This window comes from Acinonyx jubatus, chromosome B1 (assembly GCF_027475565.1).
Source record: "Acinonyx jubatus isolate Ajub_Pintada_27869175 chromosome B1, VMU_Ajub_asm_v1.0, whole genome shotgun sequence".
NCBI classification, from domain to species: domain Eukaryota; kingdom Metazoa; phylum Chordata; class Mammalia; order Carnivora; family Felidae; genus Acinonyx; species Acinonyx jubatus.
The window spans coordinates 129,596,837-129,618,643 of record NC_069382.1 but is presented as its reverse complement, the minus strand read 5'-3'; the positions used below and the strand labels follow the sequence as shown (position 1 = coordinate 129,618,643).

The window sequence follows — 21,807 nt, the reverse complement described above, 5'->3', positions numbered from 1 at the left end:
TATTTAATCTTTCCGAGAATCTTAAGGAGAAAACAGAGGCTTTGTGACATTAAGGAGATTGTCCACAGGAGGGAGCAGAGGATTTGATACCTGGCCTTACGCAGATTTTAAATAGCTCACTGAGGTTTTAAAACTTGGATCTCTAGAAAATGGAAGAGACATTCATCCAAACAAACCAGTAAAAGCTGTGGGTGAAGTGCCAGTGGAATATCCTGACAGAATGTTAAGCAGGCCTTCAGATAGGAGTGTGTGTCAGTCAGGAGAGAAGATAGGATGAGAGTGGATTTGAAGGTTAAATGCCTGTAAGTGATATGTGAAGTTTTAAAGAGAAATCAAACATCCAGGGAAAGAGCAAAAAGAACAGAAATAGCACAGAACCACAGGCATTTCTGGTGTTAAAGCAGCAGGAAAAAGAAGAGAGAAGTAAAAACCCAATTAATGCTTTTTAAGAGAAAGCAAGGAAGGAGAGGGTATGAAGAAAGAAGAGGTGATCAGTAGGGTAAAATGAGTTCGTAAAATCAAGGAGAGGAGACATGAGAACAAGTCCCTGGAATTGGGGGTTCACAGGTTCCAGGTCCTCTTGGAGAGAGCATTTAAGCAGAGAAATATGTTTGGAAGCTGGTGTACACAATTCTCCAGAATTTAGCAACCGTAGAAGCCAGGATTGTCTATATTGAAGACAAGGAATGTTGAGATTTTTCTTCTTCTTTTAAGAACAAGGGAGACCTTACCACATTTGTACACCAAAGTGAGGGATTCCAAGAAGGAAAGGCAGGAATGAGCGAGTAATTGGAGAAGTAAAGGAGGGTTATGACAGAATCATCCTAGGGAGGAATTGGTGTCAACAGGTGCCTTCTCAGGGAGTAAACAACCAAGCCAATAAATATCTTATGTGTGCTCTGGTTTTTCAGTCTTTTGAAAATTTTTTTATTTCTTTGTTTTTTTCATTATGCTCAAGATACTTTATTATATAATAATGATGCCCATTGAGGTGAGATTAGTAGCTAAAGAAGGCTGGCTCTGAGACTTGACAGACCCAGGATTAAATTGAGGCTGCACCTCTTAGCTGTGTGTCACGTTGGGGAAGTTATTTAAATTCTTGAAGCTTTAACTCTCAGCAATAGCCAAATTTGGAAAGAGCCTAAATGTCCATCAACTGATGAGTGGGTAAAGAAATTGTGGTTTATATACACAATGGAGTACTACGTGGCAATGAGAAAGAATGAAATATGGCCCTTTGTAGCAACGTGGATGGAACTGGAGAGTGTGATGCTAAGTGAAATAAGCCATACAGAGAAAGGCAGATAGCATATGGTTTCACTCTTATGTGGATCCTGAGAAACTTAACAGAAACCCCTGGGGGAGGGGAAGAAAAAAAAAAAAGAGGTTAGAGTGGGAGAGAGCCAAAGCATAAGAGACTGTTAAAAACTGAGAACAAACTGAGGGTTGATGGGGGGTGGGAGGGAGGGGAGGGTGGGTGATGGGTATTGAGGAGGGCACCTTTTAGGATGAGCACTGGGTGTTGTATGGAAACCAATTTGACAATAAATTTCATATATTGAAAAAAAAAGTACCAAGAGGAAAAATAAATAAATAAATAAATTCTTGAAGCTTTATCACCTCATAGAATTAATGGGAAGATTAAATATGGTAATACCATGTTGTTCACCAAATACTTGGGTCTACAGATCATGTTCACTGTAGCTTTTTTTTTTTAAGTTTTATAAAGCAGTCTCTGTACCCAATAAAAGGCTTAAACTCAGGACCCCAAGATCAAGAATCACAATCTCTTCCAGCTGAACAGTCGGACACCCCTTACTGTAACTGTTATTAAATGAGCTTTAATACATAGCAATACAGAGCCCTGGAAGTGATGTGTTACTTGTTCTGTTTCCTCAGGTTTCATTTAGTGGAGAAATTGGGCTTGACTCTGGAGGAGTCAAGGTAGAATTTTTCCACTGTCTGTTTGAGGAGATGACCCGTCCAGAATATGGGATGTTCACATATCCTGAGGAGGCTTCCTACATGTGGTTTCCTGTCAGGGTAAGTCTTCTCTTTGCTTATGGTTATCATGAAAGCAAATGCATGTCACATACCATTGAAAATTAGGTTGTCTAGACTGTTTCATTTTAGGAGAGGAATTACTGGTACATAGAATTATGGAGATAATCTTCAATTTTAATAAGGTGATGATTTTCTTTAAAATAGAGTCTCTTTTTCGCTGGGTTCCTATTTCTGACTACACAGGAAAACTTAAGCAGTATTTGTTATTAACCATTTGTAGAACGTATAGATAAAAAAGAACCCTTCCTTTCTCAGGCATTCTTTTTTTTTTTGTTGTTCAGTTCTATTTTTCCCAATGAATTTGAAGGCAATGGCTGTGAAAAGAAATTGAGAAAACTTCAGTTTGTATAATTCTATTTCTGTTCCTGTGGCAGAGATTGAAATTGACTTAATGACTATACATAAACTCTAAATATTCTTATGACAAGTTTTTTTATTTTAATTTGTGATTTGATTTTGTGAAAGGGTGAAAAGGTATACCTAATACAAAAATTTTGTTTTACTTGTAAAAATTATAACACATTAGGTTTTTTGTTTTTTGTTTTTTTCTCTTTGCAGCCTAAATTTGAGAAGAAGAGATATTTCTTCTTTGGGGTTCTGTGTGGACTTTCTCTGTTCAATTTCAATGTTGCCAACATCCCTTTTCCACTGGCCCTGTTTAAGAAACTGTTGAACCAGGCGCCATCACTGGAAGACTTAAAAGAACTTAGCCCTGTTTTGGGAAAGTAAGTAAACATAGTTCTTTTTCTAGAACTCCATATAATATATATTTAGATATAGGCATACCTTTTACTATTTTGTTGTGCTTCACAGTTAGTAGCATTTTTTTACAAATTGAAGGTTTGTGGCAACCCATGTCAAGGCATTTTTCCAACAGCATTTGCTGACTTTGTGTCTCTGTGTCACATTTTGGTAATGTTCGTAGTATTTCAAAATTTTCCATTATATTTGTTATGGTGATGTGTGATCAGTAACTAAAACTTGATGAGAACTCAGGATAGTTACACTTTTATCAATAAAGTATTTTTAAATTAAGGTATGCACATTGTTTTTTAGATATAATGCTATTGAATACTTAATAGAATACAGTATATGTGCAAACATAACTTTTATATGCACTGAGAAAACAAATAATCCTTTTGACTTACTCTGTTGGGATAACTGCTTTATTATGGTGGTCTTGAACCAAACTACAGTATCTCCAAGGTGTTCCTGTAAATATTTAAACACACACACCCTAATAGTATTTTCATGTTCAACATTGTAGGTACTTTTTGTTTTTTTGAGACAGAGAGAGCAAGAGCAGGCAAGGGGCAGAGAGAAAGAGAGGGAGAGAGAACCCCAAGCAGGCTCCACACTGCACAGAGCCCAGTGTGGGCTCAATCCCAGGACATTCCACTAGCTGAGCCACCCAGGCACCCCCATTGTAGATACTTTAAATCAATTTTAATTTTGGAAAGAATTGTTGGATAATAATTGAACTTTCTAAAATGAAGACAAGTTGATTTTCCTCCTCTCCTCAGTGCTTGCATTAATCTTTGCACTTTACTTGTGTAGAAACAGTCATGGACAGAGCATAAGTTATACCATGGTGCGAAATCTGCAAGTGATGTTTATTTTAAATCTCATTTCATATCATCACCTTTAAAGTGAAAACTTATTTCTAAATTAAAAAGCCAAGCTACCACCTCACAAAAAAATACTGGTAAGAGAAAGGGGTAATAGCCTTGCTGTATAAAGTGTTCCTATACATCCATAAGAAAAATTGGCAAAGTATACAAGAAGACAACCCACACAAAAAAAATTTAGAATGGCTTAATCTCCCCAGTCATCCTAGAATACAGATTGAAATCAGAGGCTGATTTGTGCTTTAGACTGACAGATTGAAATACTGATGCTGTATAGTGTTTGTGAGGATTTGGGAAAAGGTTTGTTCTAATTTCAGGTATTAATAGCGGACATGTAAATTGGTGGTTCCTTTTCAGAGAACAGTATGGTAGTACTTAATCTGAATCAAAAATGTGTTTGCCTCTTTGACTTAGCAGTTGTACTTCTAGGCATTTTACTTTCAGAAATAATACAACCATGCAAGGATTTTTCCATACAAATGTGTATTGTGTTACATAGTCCATAATGCGTGGAATACCTAAATGTTTTTCAGTAAAGGAATTCTGTATTTTTGACTTATTTATGCAATGGAATCCTATGTAGATTTTCAAAAGAATGAGAATAGTAGTATGGTCCTATTATTGTTAGTATCCCCATTTCACAGATGAGGAAACTGAAACGGACAGGTTAGGTAACTTGTCCCAGACTCCATAGTGACAAAACCATGAAATTGAACATAGTCTGTCTCCAGCATCCAACCTTAAAAAAACATTTTTTTTTTTAATATTTGTTATTTATTTTTGAGAGAGAGAGCACACTGTCACAAGCCAGGGAGGGGCACAGAGAGAGGGAGAGAAGAATCCCAAGCAGGCTCCATGCCATCAGAGCAGAGCCCGATGCAGGGCTCAAACTCATGAACTGTGAGATCATGACCTGAGCCAAAACGAAGAGTAGGACACTTAACCAATTGAGCCACTCAAGTGCTCCCGTCATCCAACTGTTAATCACTATACTAATTATACTATTGATAAGGAAAAAGTATCAAAAGTACAAGATTTGGAGAGGAGGAAATAAATGTATTATTTTTTCCTAGAACAATGAAAATGATGTAATAATACTAATGCCTCAGAAGACTTAATAAACTTAAAACACATCAACATTAGTACATGTAAAGATCATTATATCGGTATGCATGTTTTTCACACTTTTAAGTCTAAAGACTTAAAAAGTATTGAAGACCCCAAAGAGCTTATCCATATGTTGGTTGTATTTGTCAGTATTTACAGTATTAGAAATTAAAGGTGATAAATGTTTTAAATGGAGGATACATAAACATTCATTCTATTAGCTATCACATAATATAGCCTCTGGAAAACTGCCTTCTATACTTAAGACAGAAATGAAAAAAGTGAGTAATATTTTGGTATGATTATGAAAATAGTTTTGACCTCATAGGTCACTTGTGAAGTCCTTAGAGATTTCCAGAAGTTTCTGGTCTGGGTCACACATGGAAAGCCACTGATCTTGGTATTCAGTGAAACTCCAGTTTTAATCTCAGCAGGCTTTCCATGAAATTTCACAGACTGATTATAACATGTATATGGATGAGCAGAAGGCCAAGAACCGCTAGCAGAAAAAGGTGAATAGGGATAGGGAACTTGGCCTACCAGATATTAAGAATTTTTAGAAAACTGTATTAGGACAGCACAGTAGGAGTGCAGGTCAGAAACTGACCCATGCACCTATGGAACTTGTTAGAGGTAGCATACCAGATTAATGGGAACAGGAGTATCGTCAGTTCAAGCATATGGGAAAAAATGAGAGCTGATAACCTTATGCCATGTACAAAAATCAACTTCGTGTGGATGAAGGACTTAAATATTAAATGCAAACATGTTGAAAATATGGACAGATCTCTTTCTCACCATTGCAGTTTTAATTAAGACATAAAAATAAAAAGTACTAACATTAAAGGAAAGATTAATAGGTGTAACTTCAATAAGATGAAAGAATTTATCTGTTCTTCATGAGATCCCTTAACAAAAGGGGAAACGGCACCCTGCAAACTGGTATTTGTAACCCAGTTTGGGGGTGATAGAAAAATGGGATAGGGGAGGTATCCCATATAAGTAGGTATAAGATATTAGCACTATTTTAGTTTTAGTTTTGGAGGCAGCTTCCTTGGTATTCATAAACAGTGTACTGTAGAGGAGACTTTCATCAGCATATCTTACCTACTACTGCTAGTCTCAGGGTTCATTGACAGTAATGTCTGAACTTTACATCCCTTATACCTGCTACATTGGGTGCTTAGTAAATGTTAGTTGAATGAATAAATGAGTGAATGAGCAAATATGATGAGATATACAACTTTAAAAATATGTGTGAGGTACCATAGGACAAGAGGATGGAGATACAAAAAGACTGGCTGCTATCCATCCTAATATAACCTATATTCACACAGATGCCTTGAAACAGTTAAGGTGATCAAATTCATGTCTGTCTTAAGCTTGATGATATTGGGACAGTAGATGCAGAGAACATTCTGTGACCTTCTCATACCTCAGATTTCCTAAGTGATCCCTGATATTTAGAAAGAGGGTATTTATTCTGTAAGTGAAGTTCAAATTTTAAGTAAAGATAACACTGATTTGAATGAGTTTGGGTATCAGTTACATACATGATCAGTTCTGGGGCACCTGGGTGGCTCAGTAGTTTGGGCGTCTGGCTCTTGATTTCAGCTGAAGTCATGATCTCATGGTGGATCCGATCCCCACATTGGGCTCTGTGCTGATGGTGGCGGAGCCTGCTTGAGATTTCCTGTCTCCCTCTTTCTCTGCCCCTTCCCTGCTCACATGTGCATGCTCTCTCTCTCTCTCAAAAATAAATAAACATTAAAAAAAAATAAAAATAGACTTTCTCTTAAAAAAATACATTATCAATCCTCTAAATAGAAACCTACAATCACTGGGTAAAGGAAGTAAGGATGGAAGGAAGAGAACTTACAGAATTGCAAATACTCATAAACTTCACACTTGTAGTTGGTGTCTGGCTATCAGTACACAGAGAAATGGGCAGTGTTAATTAACTAACTCCCTGACCTCCCACCTTCCGAATAGTCATGCACTTGACATTTATTTTAGATGATCTATCTAGTGATTGATTATTGACTTTTAAATAACAAAATTATTTGTTCTTTAGGAGTTTGCAAACACTTCTGGATGATGAAGGTGATGACTTTGGAGAAGTATTTTATATATATTTTAATGTGAGTAAACTGTAAGAGTTGGCTTCATTTAATCTGATTACCCTTTTACATATTTATCTAGGCATGTCACTCTTTAACAAAATAACAGACTTCTGAATTAGTGCAGAAGGGTTTTTTTTCCTCATTTTTTATGACCTGGGCATATCAGTTAGATTTTACTATGTAACAAACAACAGCTAAATTTAGTGGCTTAAAACAAACAATTCATTGAATTTCTGGAGTGAATTGACTGCTGAGCTGGATGGTTCACACTGGCCTTGGCTTGAATACCTAGTTGTTGGCTGGTTTGTGGGGTATGGGCTGGAACAGCTTTTCTGTTCTAGGGGTTTCTTATTCCCCAGTAGGCTGGTTGAGGTATCCTTACAGAATTGTCTCAGGATTACAAAGAGGTGCAAGCCTCAACATACAAGCTTCTTTTTAAGCTTTTACTTCTGTCAGATCCCATTGGCCAGAGTACCTCACATGGCCACACCCAGCTTCAAGAGCTGAAGATAAAAACTTCTCTTGATCGAGGTGGGCAGGGAGTATTGCAAAGTCACACTGCAAAGAGGCTTGAATACCAGGCTGGGAAGAATTTGTGGCCATGTTTGCAAATCTACCACGTAGGTCTATACTACATAAAATGATTACTGAGATACGGCAATTTGCCAGTTTTTTTCAGTATGATAAGCTAAAATAGATGATTCTATAAAAATTTGTTTTTCATTCTTCATGATAAAGATAATTTTTCATGTGTTCATACCTTGCTAGTTTTTATGACTAAAATATATAGTTTTACAAGATATTAAGGAAAAGAGGTATGTTTCAAAGTCTTTTTATTGATAATAGATTGTTTAGGATTATTCTGGAGATATCTGAGTTTATTTGTGATTACAGGTGCACTGGGACAAAAATGATGTAGACTTAATTCCTAATGGAAGATGCATAATTGTTGACCAGACTAACAAGTAGGTACAGAGAAGTGAAATACTTGTTTTGTTTATATAATTTTCCATTCCAAATTTATCATTTTTTAATAAGGCAGAGAGTTGGTGTGTGTTGTGTGTATGTATATGTCTCCTGGAGTTTATATTCTGGTAAGGAAGGAAATGGCTTTCTCAGAGAGGCCTTCCCTTATCTTTTGTCTCTACTTTTTCTTTTTGTATCACCATTACCTACCTTTTGGGTTTATTTGTTTACTATCTGTATTTCCCCCACTACCATGAGCTCCATGAAGGTAGGCACTAGTCATGTTCATCCTTGTATATCTGGTACCTAGAGTGGTCTACAGTGGTGCCTGGTCTGGAGCAGTACTTAGTATCTGTTAATATTATTAGATATTACGGTGGTATCTTGAGTTCTCAACACCTTATAGGATGCTATTTTAAAGCCACAGTTTGGGATTATAGAATGTTCCGTTGATAGTTGGTCAGAGAGGCAGAGGGATACCGCCAAGTGAGCATTATGGTGTAAGCCAACTAGTTTTCTTTAATCTTTTTTTTTACGGAGTACAAGTGGGAGAGGGGCAGAGAGAGAGAGAAAGGGATACACAGAATCGGAAGCAGGATCCAGGCTCTGAGCTGTCAGCACAGAGCCTGACGTGGGACTCAAACCCACGAACTATGTAATCATGATGGGAGCCAAAGTCGGATGCTTATCCATCTGAGCCACCCAGGCACCCCTAGTTTTCTTTAATCTTTTAATCTTTATCTTTAAAAGAGAACTTTGTATTAAAGTAGAACATACAGAAAAGTACGTAAGTATACAGATCAAGAAATAGAAGATTTCCAGTTCTATAATATATTTTATGAGTACTCTCCATTTATCCGTGGTATTATTGATAGACATAAGAAAGTTCTCTGCCTCTTAACTACTTTTTGCCTGATCCCTTTGCCTGTGTTAGCAAATGGCCAAAAGGGAAAAATGTGAGACTCACTTCAGAGGGCTTCCCTTCTGTCTTCATGAAGAGGCCTCTTGAGTCTTGACTCACATTTGGAAGCCTGGAGCTAGATGTGTTTTTGTGTATTATCTGGATTTTTCTAGTTCTTCTCACTGGGAGTAATTTGCTATAAGCTACCCCATTGAAGCTAGAAGCAGAAATCCCCCTCTTTATTTGTATTTAACCACAAATACTAATAGTAGTTACTCACTAGCATAAATTCAGAAAGCACAGAAGACCATAAAATAAAATAGGAAATTTCCCCCATCTTCTAAGCCCATTCCCCTAAAGCATTAGCAGGTTGGGTGTTATTCTTCCATACTTTTTCTGTTCTAATCTGTGTCATTTCTCTGAACTGTGTGACCTTGAGCAAATATGTACCTTCAGTGTGTCAGTATTTTTACTAAAATGTCCTAACAATCTGCCCTGAGAGTGTTTGAAGATTAAATTAGATAACATATGAAAAATAGCTATATGTACATGGTGAGCACTGTATTGTGAGGGTTTCTAGTTATTTTTATCCTTCCCACTTTCCCCGCCCCCTACCACTTTTGTTCAGGGTATTGCTGTAAGCTGAAATCATTTTTTTGTTTTATTAAAGGAGAGACTATGTTTCTAAGTGTGTCAATTACATCTTCAACATCTCTGTGAAGGCAGTTTATGAAGAATTCCAAAGAGGATTTTACAAAGTGTGTGAGAAGGATATCATTGAATTTTTCCATCCGGAAGAACTGAAGGATGTGATAGTTGGGAATACAGATTATGACTGGGAAACATTTGAAAAGGTACATCATAAAGGCCTAGAAGTTTGAATTTAAATTTCTTTTTCCTATTTCCTGAGTACTCTTTTTTTGCACTTTTTTTTCTCTAGAATGCACATTATGAAGAAGGATACGACAATTCACATCCTACCATAGTGATGTTTTGGAAGGCTTTACACAAATTGACTTTGGAGGAAAAGAAAAAATTCCTCGGTAGGTATTACATCAGGAGTAGATCTATATCTCATGTCTTTTCTTTGGGCTAAGCAAACCTTGTTTGTCATAGGCACCATTTGCAACAAATCCTAGTATAAGAGCCATTCCTAGTCCAGTTGGATGTTCTCTAGGCCAGGCTGTCCTGACATCAAAAAAATAAATGTTAATATGGGACTTTTTCCCTGTGATTTCAACCCTGCCTGTTGCTTTCAAATGTTTCTTCAGTTCTCCATCCAAGTTAGATATTTCTTCTGCTTTCTGTACTTGTGACTCAGTTATTCAGGCTTTGTGGGATTAACCAAGTTTTACGATGTCATTGTCTCCAAGCCTTTTTACCTCACCTTCCACATTTTGATCTCAGTTTCATGCTTATTCGGTTGTTTTTCTACAACTTTGCTTAATGACTTTTCCCTCTAATTTTCTTACAAAATTTCCATACTTGTTTTTGAGAAACATTTATCTTTTTGTTCTTATTTTTGTAGATAACATGTATGTTGGAAGGCACTCAGACTTCTCCAGAAACCCAGCCTAACTTTCAATCTTACCTCTTACAAGAAGTTTTTGTTCCAGCCAAACAGTTCCATGGTCTCTACATTCTTAAGCTCCCTTTGTACTCTCCCTCCTCCAGGTTTTCTCTGAAGCTCCTTGCCCTGCCTTGAACCTTCACCCACCTCCTGGTTGCTGCTATAAGCCTTCCCCTCCTTAAAGGTCCATCTCAATTCCGAGCTCTCTGAAGTCTCCCCAGTCATCCCAGCCTGATTGTCTGTCCCTGCTCGAACCACACACAGCAATTTCCCTCAGGAAGCATTTTATTCCATGGCACCTTGTTTGGCTGTCTTCCACCCTTTTAGTTTTCTTTTGCTCTTTGTCTTTTTCTGCATAAGAATATTATATTTCCAGCCAGACTATTGAGCTGCTTGAAGGCAGGGACAGTGTATCAGTTGCTGATGCAGAACTCTGCACATGGGCCCTTAGTAAATGTTTTCGAATAAATACATATATTTTTTCTCCCCATAAACCTTGGTCTCTGGAAAGCAGATCACTCAATATTATTCTTTTTTCTAGTGTTTCTTACAGGAACTGACAGAATTCAAGTAAAAGGTTTAAAGAACATGAAAATAACATTTTGCTGTCCTGAAAATATGAATGAAAAAGATCCCATAAGAGCACAGACATGTATTAGTGTCCTCTACCTTCCTAAATACTCTACGATGGAAAGAGTAGAAGAAGCGCTTCAAGTTGCTATCAACAACAGCAGAGGATTTGGCTGATCCTACCTCACCTTGTTTACCCCTTCAGGGAAATAGTTTCAAAAATAAAATTAAGAACTCAAATTAACGTAAAAGCCCTGTTGAGTATTCATTGTGTTTAGCCGCTCTTTTAGAATTATGGTTCTGCATGTGAGACATATTAATAATGATATAGGTGAGGCTGTTGCAACAAGGTGACCCTAAAACACAGTGCATTAAAGAAGACAGAATTTTGTTTTTCTCTCCCGTCTTGGCTGAAGTGGTGCTTCTCCTACTCCCACTGTTCTATTAAAAGATACAAATGACTTTGTTGTTGAAAATGTCAACAAAATTGCCCATTTCTGTCCTAAATCTTCTATATTGCATTTGAAACCGTTGACTACTTTCTCCTCAAAACTGTCATGAACTGCTAGACTGTGACTTTCTTTTTCTTGGCTGCTTTTCATTCCTTCTACATGCATTTATTACACTCCCCTGACCTCCAGTGCTCGTGCAAGCCCATGTCGTCACTGCACACACTCCCATACACTCCACGGCTTTGGTTACGTCTTGTGTGTTGATGGTGCCCACATCTCTCTCTGACCTACAGGAACTGGTAGATTCCAGCACCACAGCCATTTTTCTGTGTCTCCCTGCATGTCCCTTGGCTCCTTAACTTCATGTTTTAGAAGAAAATGATCATTTTTCCTGTGTTGCACAGCTTCGAGTGGTACCTCCAGTATTGCCCGGCAGAAGCCTTCAGTCCTCCTCCTTCCTCTTCACAACACACATTCAATAACCAGTCAGGTCTTGACAATTTTAGTTCTTGTGTCTAGATCAACAGTGCCCCAAAGAACTTTCTGTGAGGCTGGGAAACCACACCCCCAATCTGTGCTATTTAATAAGGTAAATGTATGCCGTAAAGTTTAGTCTTCAAAGAATTTTGAAGAGAGAAAACTTTAATTGGCAGTGGTGGGAAGAACACTTGAGCTGTGCTGTCCAATACATAGCTATTTAATTAAAATTAAGTAAAATTTAAAATTCAGTTCTCCTACTACCCAAATTTCAAGTGATGGGTATCTACATGGGATTGGTGGCTACTGTATTAGTGCAAATATGAGCACTTGCCGCTGACAGGCCCATAACCTTCCAACTCCCTGTAATTGTGCTTTCTTTCTTTTTCTGGGAAGAAGAGCCAGAGTGTGATAGAACTGTACAAATCAAAATGATTTGAAAATCTGACAGTAAAGTCAAATTTCCTTAAAGTTGTTACTATATAGCTCCCAAGTCCTTCCTGACCTGCCTGGCTCCCGCCCCAGCCTTGGCTCCCACCATTGGCCTTGGCTCCTGTCATCGCCCTGCATACATAGTATACTTCATTCCAGTTATTTGTAACTATTCAGTTTGCTGAGAAGGCCAGTCTCTCCTGTTTTTATTCAAGCATTTTCTTCTGCCTGGAAACTTCTCATCCCACCCCCATCCCCCACTCTTCCTCACCTCCTCTCCTCCAACTCTGGGTTCTTCCCACTTGTTTCTCAGGATTCACTTACTCTATTATGGCTACCTAGTAGATGCCACCCTAATAAATATAGAATATGGCTTCCTAGCTCAGCATTTCACAAGTGCAATCCTCTTTCTAGGTGCAATACTCATTCTGGTTCCTTCCCAGTGCTTAGTTGCCATTGGTCCCCCATATGAGTTAGCTGAAAATGCCATCTAGTGGCATATGCAGATCGCAATTGCCTGCAAATGGAGCATTTTACTAAGGGGGGAAACTGGCAAAAGGAGACAGGCCTGTCTCCCCACAACTACACACAGTAGTGAGAATCTTGCCACAGTGTTTGAGGTGCTAGGTAATTTCATATTTTCTACCTCCCTTAAAACAACCACCAAGTCTGGAAGTAGATCTCTTTTTCATCTTACAGATCTGGAGTCAAGTTCAGGGAGGCTTCACTGTGCAGGATTGGAAGAAAATGAAGAGGCAGAGTAGGTCATGGCAAATCTTTTTGTTCTCTCAGAGTGGAAAACTCACACTTAGGAAGCTGATGGGAAGGATCTTATTCACAAGATGGGTAAAGATGGTCCTTGCCAGTGATGCAGATGACACCAAGGAAGATAATCTTGTTAAGGGGCTCCAAGGAGGTGAGATCCCCTGTCATTGTGAAGTCAACGAATTACTGAGGAGTGAGGAAGAGTCCCAGTTGGTGAAAGAATAAGAGTATTTCTTGTGGTGGTCTTAAGAGTTGGAGGTGGTGGGGTCAACACCACGTGGCATGAGCTATGTTATGGGAAGCTAGTGAACAAGAGTCGCCATAAGAGATAGGAGGCCAGGATGATTTGCTAGAGAGGAATACTAAAAAGTGTTGGAGATTGCCTAAGGAAGGGTATCTGAGAGGGTCACTAGAAGTAGCACAACATCGTGGACAAAATTTAGAAGGCTTCAGACCTACCTTCCACTTTTGGCCATGCCTCTACCAGCATTTCACCTCCAGCAAGTGACTTGGAACTGCTAGCCTTATGCTGGACATATACATATTACTTTTTTCTTTTTTTAATTTGGTAAAGCTTTATTGATATTTAATGAACATAGCATTTAGTTCAGCTGTGTGTACAACTGAATGGATTTAGTATATTAATGGAATTGTGCAACCATTGCCACAATCAACTTTGGAGAATTTTCATCTTCCCAAAGAGAAACTCCATACCCAAGAGCCATAACTTCACAATGTCCCCAGCCATATGCAACCACTAATCTACTTTCTGGTTTTTTGTTTTTAATTTTTTTTAACGTTTGTTTTTGAGAGACAGAGAGAGAGACAGAGCATGAGTGGAAGAGGAGCAGAGAGAGAGAGGGAGACACAGAATCCGAAGCAGGCTCCAGGCTCTGAGCTGTCAGCACAGAGCCTGACGCGGGGCTCGAACTCACGAACCGTGAGATCATGACCTGAGCCGAAGTCAGACGCTTAACCAACTGAGCTGCCCAGGCACCCCCTACTTTCTGTTTCTATAGATTTGTCTATTATGGACATTTCATATAAATGAAATCAAACAGTATACGGTTTATTAATAACTGGCTTCTTTCACTTAGCATGTTTTCACAGTTCATGTTGCATGTGGCATGTATTTGTACTTCATTCCTATTTATTGCCAAATTAATACTTGATTGTACCGTATTTTATTTATCCATTCATCAATCGATGGACATTTGTGTTGTTTTCCACTTTTTGGCTATTCTGAATGATGCTATGAACATTTGTGCTAAAGTTTGTGTGGCCATGTTTTCCTTTCCTTTGAGTAGACAGACACCTAGGAGTGGAACTGTTGGGTCGTGTGGTAACTCTGTGTTTAATTTTCTGAGGGACTGTCAACTGTTTTCCAGAGAAGCTGCATCATTTTATATTCTCACCTGCAGTGTTTGAGGGCCTGAGAAATACTTAAAATCTGCAGCAGATGTTTTTGTTTTTGTTTCCTATGGTATTTTTTTTTATTGAGATGTAATTGACATGTATGCAGATCTGTTGGTAAGAGTGCTAGTGAAATACAAAAACATTACAGGTAGGTAGCTCTTCCTTTTTTCTCCCTTTTTGGACTATTGTCATGCATAGTAGGTCTGCATGTTACAAACAACAATACTTGGTTATAATTATTACTTTACATAATTTAATGCCTCTTAAAAGGAACAGAGAAGAAAGAACAAGGATATATTTGTAGAATTAAGTATATTAACCTTTTTTATTTTCTCTGGTTCTTTTCATTAGTTCCTGTGAATTCAAGTTACCATCTGGTGTCATTTCTGTACTCCAGTTCAGCTTTGTTCCCAGCTACTTCCTTTGTGCTAATAGCAAATATGACAGACCCCAATATACAATCTATACATATTGTTTTCTATAATTGCTCTGCAAATCAGTTAAGCAGAAAGAGGAAATCTACATTACACTGTCTTTTATAGTTACATAATTACCTTTACTCAGCTGATGGCCTGCACCTCCTGGGAAGATGCCTTAACACTCAACCAGGAGTTTTGGGGGGAAGAGAGGTTCTTATCTTGGTGGAGCCCTCCTGGAGTGGCCATCACTCTGAGCTGAGAGGAGGAAGATGTGAGTGGTGGTTCAAATGCCACAAACTTCAATGTGCTGGCAGCAGTTAATGAGATTTTCTTGTATGTTTCCTCATTAGGCTGAATGCCCTTGGGACAATTTCCAGAGACTTTGCCTGGTTGTGTTGTTCACCAGTTAGGGTTGTTTCACAAAGGGCTTTCATGTGTAAAGTTTGGTTTGTTCCTAGCAAATTTTATGAAAGCAGGGGAAGGATTTCTAGCCCTACAGATGAAGTTCAGAGACAAGTAACTTGCCTAAAATTATAAAGCTTGTCAGAACCATGTTTTCAGTCTTTCAGGAAGTGCATGCATATTCTGTGCTAAGCATTAAATTTAAAATGTTGAACAGTTACTGTCTAGACAGGAGACACAAAACAGGCAATTACAAGTTCAAGTGCTAAAATAGAGATAAAATATATGGTGCTTTAGGAAACAAGAAAGGCAAAGGCTTGAGTAAGAATTTGAATCCAAGCATTTTGATTCCTAATTGTATTTTTCTTACAAATAGAAAGGATTTTATTTTAAAGTAGATACTGTGTATCTGAAGCCACAGTGGCAGAGGGTTCAACTTTGGTTCAGTTATTGCTGTTACCTTGGGCAAATCACGTCAATCTCTCTGCTTCAGTTTCCACATCTGTAGAATGGTGCCAGTATTACTCACCTTACCTCTTAGATTATAAAAGATTACATATACTTAGAGCTGTACCTAGTGTATAGTTTGTACTATACAAGTGGTTGCCAAAGAAATTCTATTAGCGAAAGAATGGAGTTAATACTGAACTCCCCCAGGGTATGTTTATCAGTTTCCTCAAAAATTATAAAATGCTTAACTTGCAAAAGCTGAAGTTGACTTTTCAGAGTATAGTGCTTGCTTTATCAGTAAAATTGTTCCATTTACATTGACAACAGTAAGATTTAGGGCTAATTAAAAAGAACAAGAACTCTTGATCAGAAATAACTGGAACTTCTATAATCTTCCAGGTTATTTGTATATTGCTGTATGGTGATTTAATTTTTTTTTAAGATTTTTTTTTTTAAATATTTATTTTTGAGAGACAGAGAGACAGAGCATGAGCAGGGGAGGGGCAGAGAGAGAGGGAGACACAGAATCCGAAGCAGGCTGCAGGCTCCGAGCTGTCAGCACAGAACCCGATGCGGGGCTCGAACCCACAAACCATCACGACCCGAGCTGAAGCCAGACGCTTAACCGACTGAGCCACCCAGGTGCCCCTAATTTTAATTTTTTAAGTATTGTTGGCACACAATGTTACATTGGTTTCAGGTGTATACTTAGTGACTGGACAGCTCTCTACATTATGCTAAGGTCACAACAAATATAGCTACCATCAGTCGCTATACTATTACAATACCATTGTTGACTATATTCCTTATGCTATACCTTTTATTCTCATGACCTATTCCATACATGGAGGCCTGTACCTCCCACTCTCCATCTATTTTGCCCATTCCCCCCACCACTCCCCTTTGGCAACCATCAGTTTGTTCTCTGTATGTCTATTTCTGCTTTTTGATTTTCGGATTCCACATGTAAATGGCATCATATGGTATTTGCCTTTGACTTACTTCACTTAGCAGAATACCCTCAAGGTCCATCTATGCTGTTACAACTGGCAAGAACTCATTCTATTTTACATGAATAATATTCCATTGTATTTGTGATGCCAGTCAGGCTGAGGACCCAAGAAAGAGGACCTCAGGCCCCTCACTAAGAGGGTTCTTGGCTTTGTGTGAGAAAGATTTCAAGAGCAAGCCATTTAGACAACGGAACAAAGATTAAATATATAAGAAAGGAGCTACTTCATAGACAAAGTAGCAGTCTCCTCCCAGGAGAGGAAGAGGATCCCCTTTTGCCTCTAAGGGTTTTAGAAGTTTTGTTTCATTAACTAACCATTTATAGGGAAGGGATTACTCTTTAACTGGGTTTCTTATTCACATTGAGCAGTTCATTTTTCCATTGTCTTAAGAGTTGTAGGATAACCCACAAGGAAGCAATTTTAAGGAAGACCATCTTTGTAGCTTTGATTACCATCAGGAGTGGTGTTTTGTGGTCTTCCAGTTGGATCTTGTGACTTTTTATGTCCTGCTTTTAGGTTAAGGGTCACCCTAAAACTAAAATTGCTTTACTTTGATCAACTTGTCTTCTAAGCCTCTCTTCCCTCTGGCCCCATATATATGCCACATCTCATCCATTGAACTTACACTGCTTCCAGATCTTGGTATTGTAAATAATGCTGCAATAAATTGGGGTGCATATATTCTTTCAAATAAGTGTTTTTCTTTGGGTAAATACCCAGTACTGGAATTACTGGACCATACAACTTTTTGAGGAACCTCTATACTGTTTTTCATAGTGACTGCACCAATCTATACTCCCACCAACAGTGCACAAGTGTTCCTTTTTCTACACATCTTTGCCAACACTTGTTATTTCTTCTATTGTTATTTTAGCCATTCTGACAGCTGTCAGGTGGTATCCCGTTGTGGTTTGAATTTTCATTTCTTCGACTATTAGTGATGTTGAGCATTTTTTCGTGTGTCTGTTGTCCATCTGTAAGTCTTCTTTGGAAAAATGTCTATGCAGGTCCTGCTCTTTAGTTGTTGAGTACCATAGGTGATTTTAAAAACATGATTTGTACTACAGAATACACTGAACTAATGCAGTGCTAAACTGATCTCCTAAGGCAGGAAAATAAACTGAAAGTGGTTCAAAACATAGCCCTCAGCCCAACAGGACACAAAATCTATTTCTAAGTCTTCCACCCCTACCTCTATCTCCAAAGATCTATATTTTCCTGGAATAGTATTCTATGTGGGGTATTAAGTGCCTATCTAAACACTGACTATATTTTAAAGTTTAGAATATTTTTATATTTTTCCTCTCTTAGAGCCACACTCTTATGATCAAACAAAAAACTGCACTTTTTTAAATGGAAAAGTGTATCTTATTTTATTATTCCTCATGTAAGCATTTGATGCCAAAGAAACAAAGGTAACTTTACAAACTCAGAATGTTTGCAAGTACATGAAATTTCCATTTTATTGTAGTTTTCTGTCACATGAGCTCAAATGTGTTTCTCTACAACAACTTCAGCATAGCTGCTTTGGAATTATTTCAGTCATCTTTTACACGTGACTCTACCAAATACTTTAAATCTAAAATAGACATATAAAATTTTAATTAACTTTTAGATGAATGGGGTAAGAAATAAAGTCATCAGGTGATGGTTGGGATTGTTAATTTCCAACAAGAAACTGTTGAAATATTTCTTCTGATACAATAGTTATAAATAAAAATTTTCAAAAAAAACAAGGGTAGAACAAAAGTACAATAAAAGAAACTTCTGCAGCTTAAGCCTCCCATAGTCCTAAACCTGAGAGAAGCAAGGCAAAGCACCTTTCCTGCAAATTAAGTGGGTTTCCAGTATTTCCATGTAGTTAAGTTTTAGAAATACACACTCAAGACCTATCATTAATATATCTACTATCTTAGCTCTGGTTGTATTAATTATGCCTGAAGAGTTTAATACCCATCCAAGTCCAAAGGTGGAAGAACACATAAACTGGTATGGTAATGGGCAGGAGCAGACTGTAAAAGCACAGGCTTGCTGTGCTAGTGCAGTCCCGTGGGAAGTTTTCTTCCACAGAGGCTGAGTAGAACAGTCCTGCTAAAGAGACCAGTGGAATAAGGACAGTCAACGTAGGAAGAGACAGAAACATTATTCTCCCCCACTTATTACCTGCCAGTCTGACTTTTTAAAAGGTAAGTGGTATTAAGAAAATTTAGTTGTGTGTGTTGTTTTTAATTATCATCTAGTGCTGCTCCATTTCTTCTTGCTTCTTATTTTGATGTGTCATCCTAGCTGCCTGTGGTATCATATTAGGAATCCCATCAGTAATTGGATAGGCTATTCCCAATTCTTCATTGATCAATTCATTTGTCGATGCTTCAAATCTGAGGGGGGCAAAAGGAAAACAGAATGAATTGTGGAAAATAAAATGCTTGAAAGAGCTTGCTTTTCAACAAGCACCATTTATCCAATTCTTGACAGATTTAATTCCAAAAAAAATCAGAATTAAACTGCTTTTAATTCTAAAAGCAGTATTAGCCAATTGAAACATTTCTCTTAGAAAATGAATCTCTATTTTCATTTTAGTCAGTTTCTCTCATATTTTATTTTTCACTTTATTCTCAAGCTATACCTGAATATGCATTCTTTAAATCCAGTCAAAAAGATCTCCCCTTTTCATCCAAACATTCCTTCCTTACTCTGGTCAACCCCAAAACCATCCCAGTTAATTTACTATTAAACAGTCACTACAGAAAAATTCAATTTCCCCGTTTTAGAATGCATGCATGCTTAACAGAGCAACCCTACTGATCCATTAGAAGGAAACCACTGAAAAATCAAGATATACAAAATAAAAGTTTGAGGAACATGAAAGCACAGAAAGAGGAAAGTCTGGAAAGCAATGGGTCTGCAGTGTGCTAGTTACACAACGAAAAGGTAGTTCGAATGGTTATTTCAAGGTATAAGAAAATGAATGAGTACATTATGGAAAAAAATCTAGAAATAAAAATGCAAGAAGAATGAGAATTAAAAAATGGCTAGCAATCTACCACCCAAAGATAACCACTGATAACATCTTGGTGTTTAGTATATTCAGTTTGCAATACTAGTGTTGTCAGTGTTCAGTTTTAGTAGCCTGGAACTGTAGAGCTGTTTTCCTTAAAGGTTAAAGCCTTTCCAAAACCCAGCTTGTCCAGAACTAAGACCCAAAGAGGCAGCATACACAGCTTAAACGTTTACAATCGTCACGCATCAGCTGAACATTTTCACAAGAATCTGGAGGCTACTACAGTATTTTTCATCATCTTGTTTTAAAAATCTGAATGCCTTGGACCGGTCATGACTCCCAACAGCTCAAAAACCTGGCGATACATTAGAATCCGTTAGGGTCCTTTTAAGAAAACACCTTGCTGGTCCAGCCCCCAGACCGCCCAGCTGGGTAGGCCAGGGGTGATGCCCGGGAATCTGCAGTTAAAAAAGGTGCCCTGGCGATTCGATTGCGAAACCAGTAAACGCTGCGATCCATCACTGTGGATCTGCGGTTTGATTTGGGCGGCCTAGGACTCGACTCCCCTCCGGCCTCCCCCCGCCCTTCCCGCCTCGGTGGGAGGTGCGCGATAGCTGAGCCGGCCAGGATCCAGAAAATGGCAGCAGGAAATACTCGGACTGACCTGAAGGGCGCCCCAGTGGCTGTGAACGGTCACGCGGCCATCCCACCCGGTCCCCGCCACCGGAGGGCGCGAAAGGAAACTCGCAGCCACCGAATCTCACCTGAGCGGCTTCTTGGAGAGTGGGCACACCAGGAACTCGAGCAGGGCCGGGTCGAAGACGCGGGGCGCGTTCCCCGTCTTCTCGCTCTTGTCTGCGGACCGCCACGACCCCGACGCGTGAAGGCACCTACGGGCGACCGCGGACGGCAGCGTGCATGTGCCCCGCAGCGATAAGGCGAGGAGCCAGGCGCGCGCTCCGCTCAGCATGTTCTGGCAACCAGCGACCACACCGCAGCCCGGGCCGCGTCAGCGATCTCCGCGGCGAGCCCCTCACCTGCCAGACTCCGCCCCTGGTGCTGTAGAAATGCAGTCCCGGGGCCGAAAGGAGCCAGCGCTTTGGTTCCGAGGTCGCTCCCGATCCGACCGCTTTTTCCGCCGCACCGTTCGGTAGTTCTGAGCACGGCCGGCAGCTGGTAGCCGGAGGACTCTAGTGACTGTTCCACCGGATTTACAAATTATAAACAAAACCAATGCTTAAATTGGGTGAGTTGAGTTTTCAAACAAGGGGTTCCAGGCAGCCAGTGGCCTGACCTCAGAAGTCACACAGTGTTAAACTTGGCCTTACGTGGTAATCTCCAAAAGGAGGTTTCAAACACAGTCATATTGGGTATGTTAAAGCATTGGTTTGTTTTATGTAAATCTTTACCATAGCCCGTGTGACCTTGTTTGTCTTTTATTTTTTCTTGTCTTATTAAATTAAAAGTTTAGAACCCGAAAAGAATCCCATAGGCCTCTTAATCCAAGATTCTTACCCTGTGGGACTCACTGTTCAACTGCATAATAAGGCACAACCAGTTAACTTCTATAAATGAGCTTGGAGTCAGCAAGGAGTCTAAACAGTGTCATCAGGCGGATGTCCGTTGGTTGAATGGGAGATCCATTCAATGGATTTTTCAACCCCAAGTTTGCCCTAAGGAAGTGATAACAGGTTTGATCTTTTTACAGTGTAGTAGATTTGGGCTCTGGGCCCTGGGAGCTTGGTTTCTGGTCCATAGTTTACTAGCTGTGTGACTCCAGCAAATGACTTAACTACTCAGTTTCTTTATCTTAAGATAATGGCACCTACCTCATGAAATCTCCTCCTGGGGACTAAAATAGGATAATGCATGCAAAGAACATTTAGAAAAGTGAGATAACTTAATGCTTAATTAATGGTATCTGTTAATTTTATTTCCTCTGTTCTTTCCAGTTCTGTATGCTAGAAGATTCTTTTGTTAGTCAAAAAATTTTTCCTTTTGTTTTGCTGCATATTGACTTGAACCTTTTTTGTATCATTGAATTTTATCAT

The 21,807-nt window shown here is 38.8% G+C and overlaps 3 protein-coding genes across 3 annotated transcripts in view; 1 reads left to right on the top strand and 2 right to left on the bottom strand.

Moving 5' to 3' along the window:
- The window catches only part of HERC5 (HECT and RLD domain containing E3 ubiquitin protein ligase 5), a 45,994-nt gene extending 34,814 nt beyond the window's left edge, over positions 1 to 11,180 (top strand). Inside the window, exons 17-23 of the mRNA XM_027060637.2 lie at positions 1,900 to 2,043; positions 2,623 to 2,789; positions 6,874 to 6,940; positions 7,817 to 7,887; positions 9,460 to 9,643; positions 9,730 to 9,832; positions 10,901 to 11,180. Coding sequence (XP_026916438.1) covers positions 1,900 to 2,043; positions 2,623 to 2,789; positions 6,874 to 6,940; positions 7,817 to 7,887; positions 9,460 to 9,643; positions 9,730 to 9,832; positions 10,901 to 11,106 — 942 coding nt within the window. The 3' untranslated portion in view covers positions 11,107 to 11,180. The remainder of the gene's footprint in view (positions 1 to 1,899; positions 2,044 to 2,622; positions 2,790 to 6,873; positions 6,941 to 7,816; positions 7,888 to 9,459; positions 9,644 to 9,729; positions 9,833 to 10,900) is intronic.
- Positions 11,181 to 18,100: 6,920 nt separating this feature from the next.
- PIGY (phosphatidylinositol glycan anchor biosynthesis class Y) lies at positions 18,101 to 18,898 on the bottom strand. The gene has a single exon (XM_015073638.3). The coding sequence runs from the start codon at positions 18,896 to 18,898 to the stop codon at positions 18,683 to 18,685; it is 216 nt and encodes a 71-aa protein (XP_014929124.1). The 3' UTR covers positions 18,101 to 18,682.
- Positions 18,899 to 18,991: 93 nt separating this feature from the next.
- On the bottom strand, positions 18,992 to 20,820 carry PYURF (PIGY upstream open reading frame). Its single transcript, XM_015073637.3, has 2 exons — positions 20,521 to 20,820; positions 18,992 to 19,133 (listed from the first exon to the last, which is right to left on the bottom strand). Exons 1-2 carry the CDS (start codon positions 20,724 to 20,726, stop codon positions 18,992 to 18,994), a joined length of 348 nt encoding a protein of 115 aa, XP_014929123.2. The 5' UTR covers positions 20,727 to 20,820.
- Positions 20,821 to 21,807: the final 987 nt, after the last annotated feature.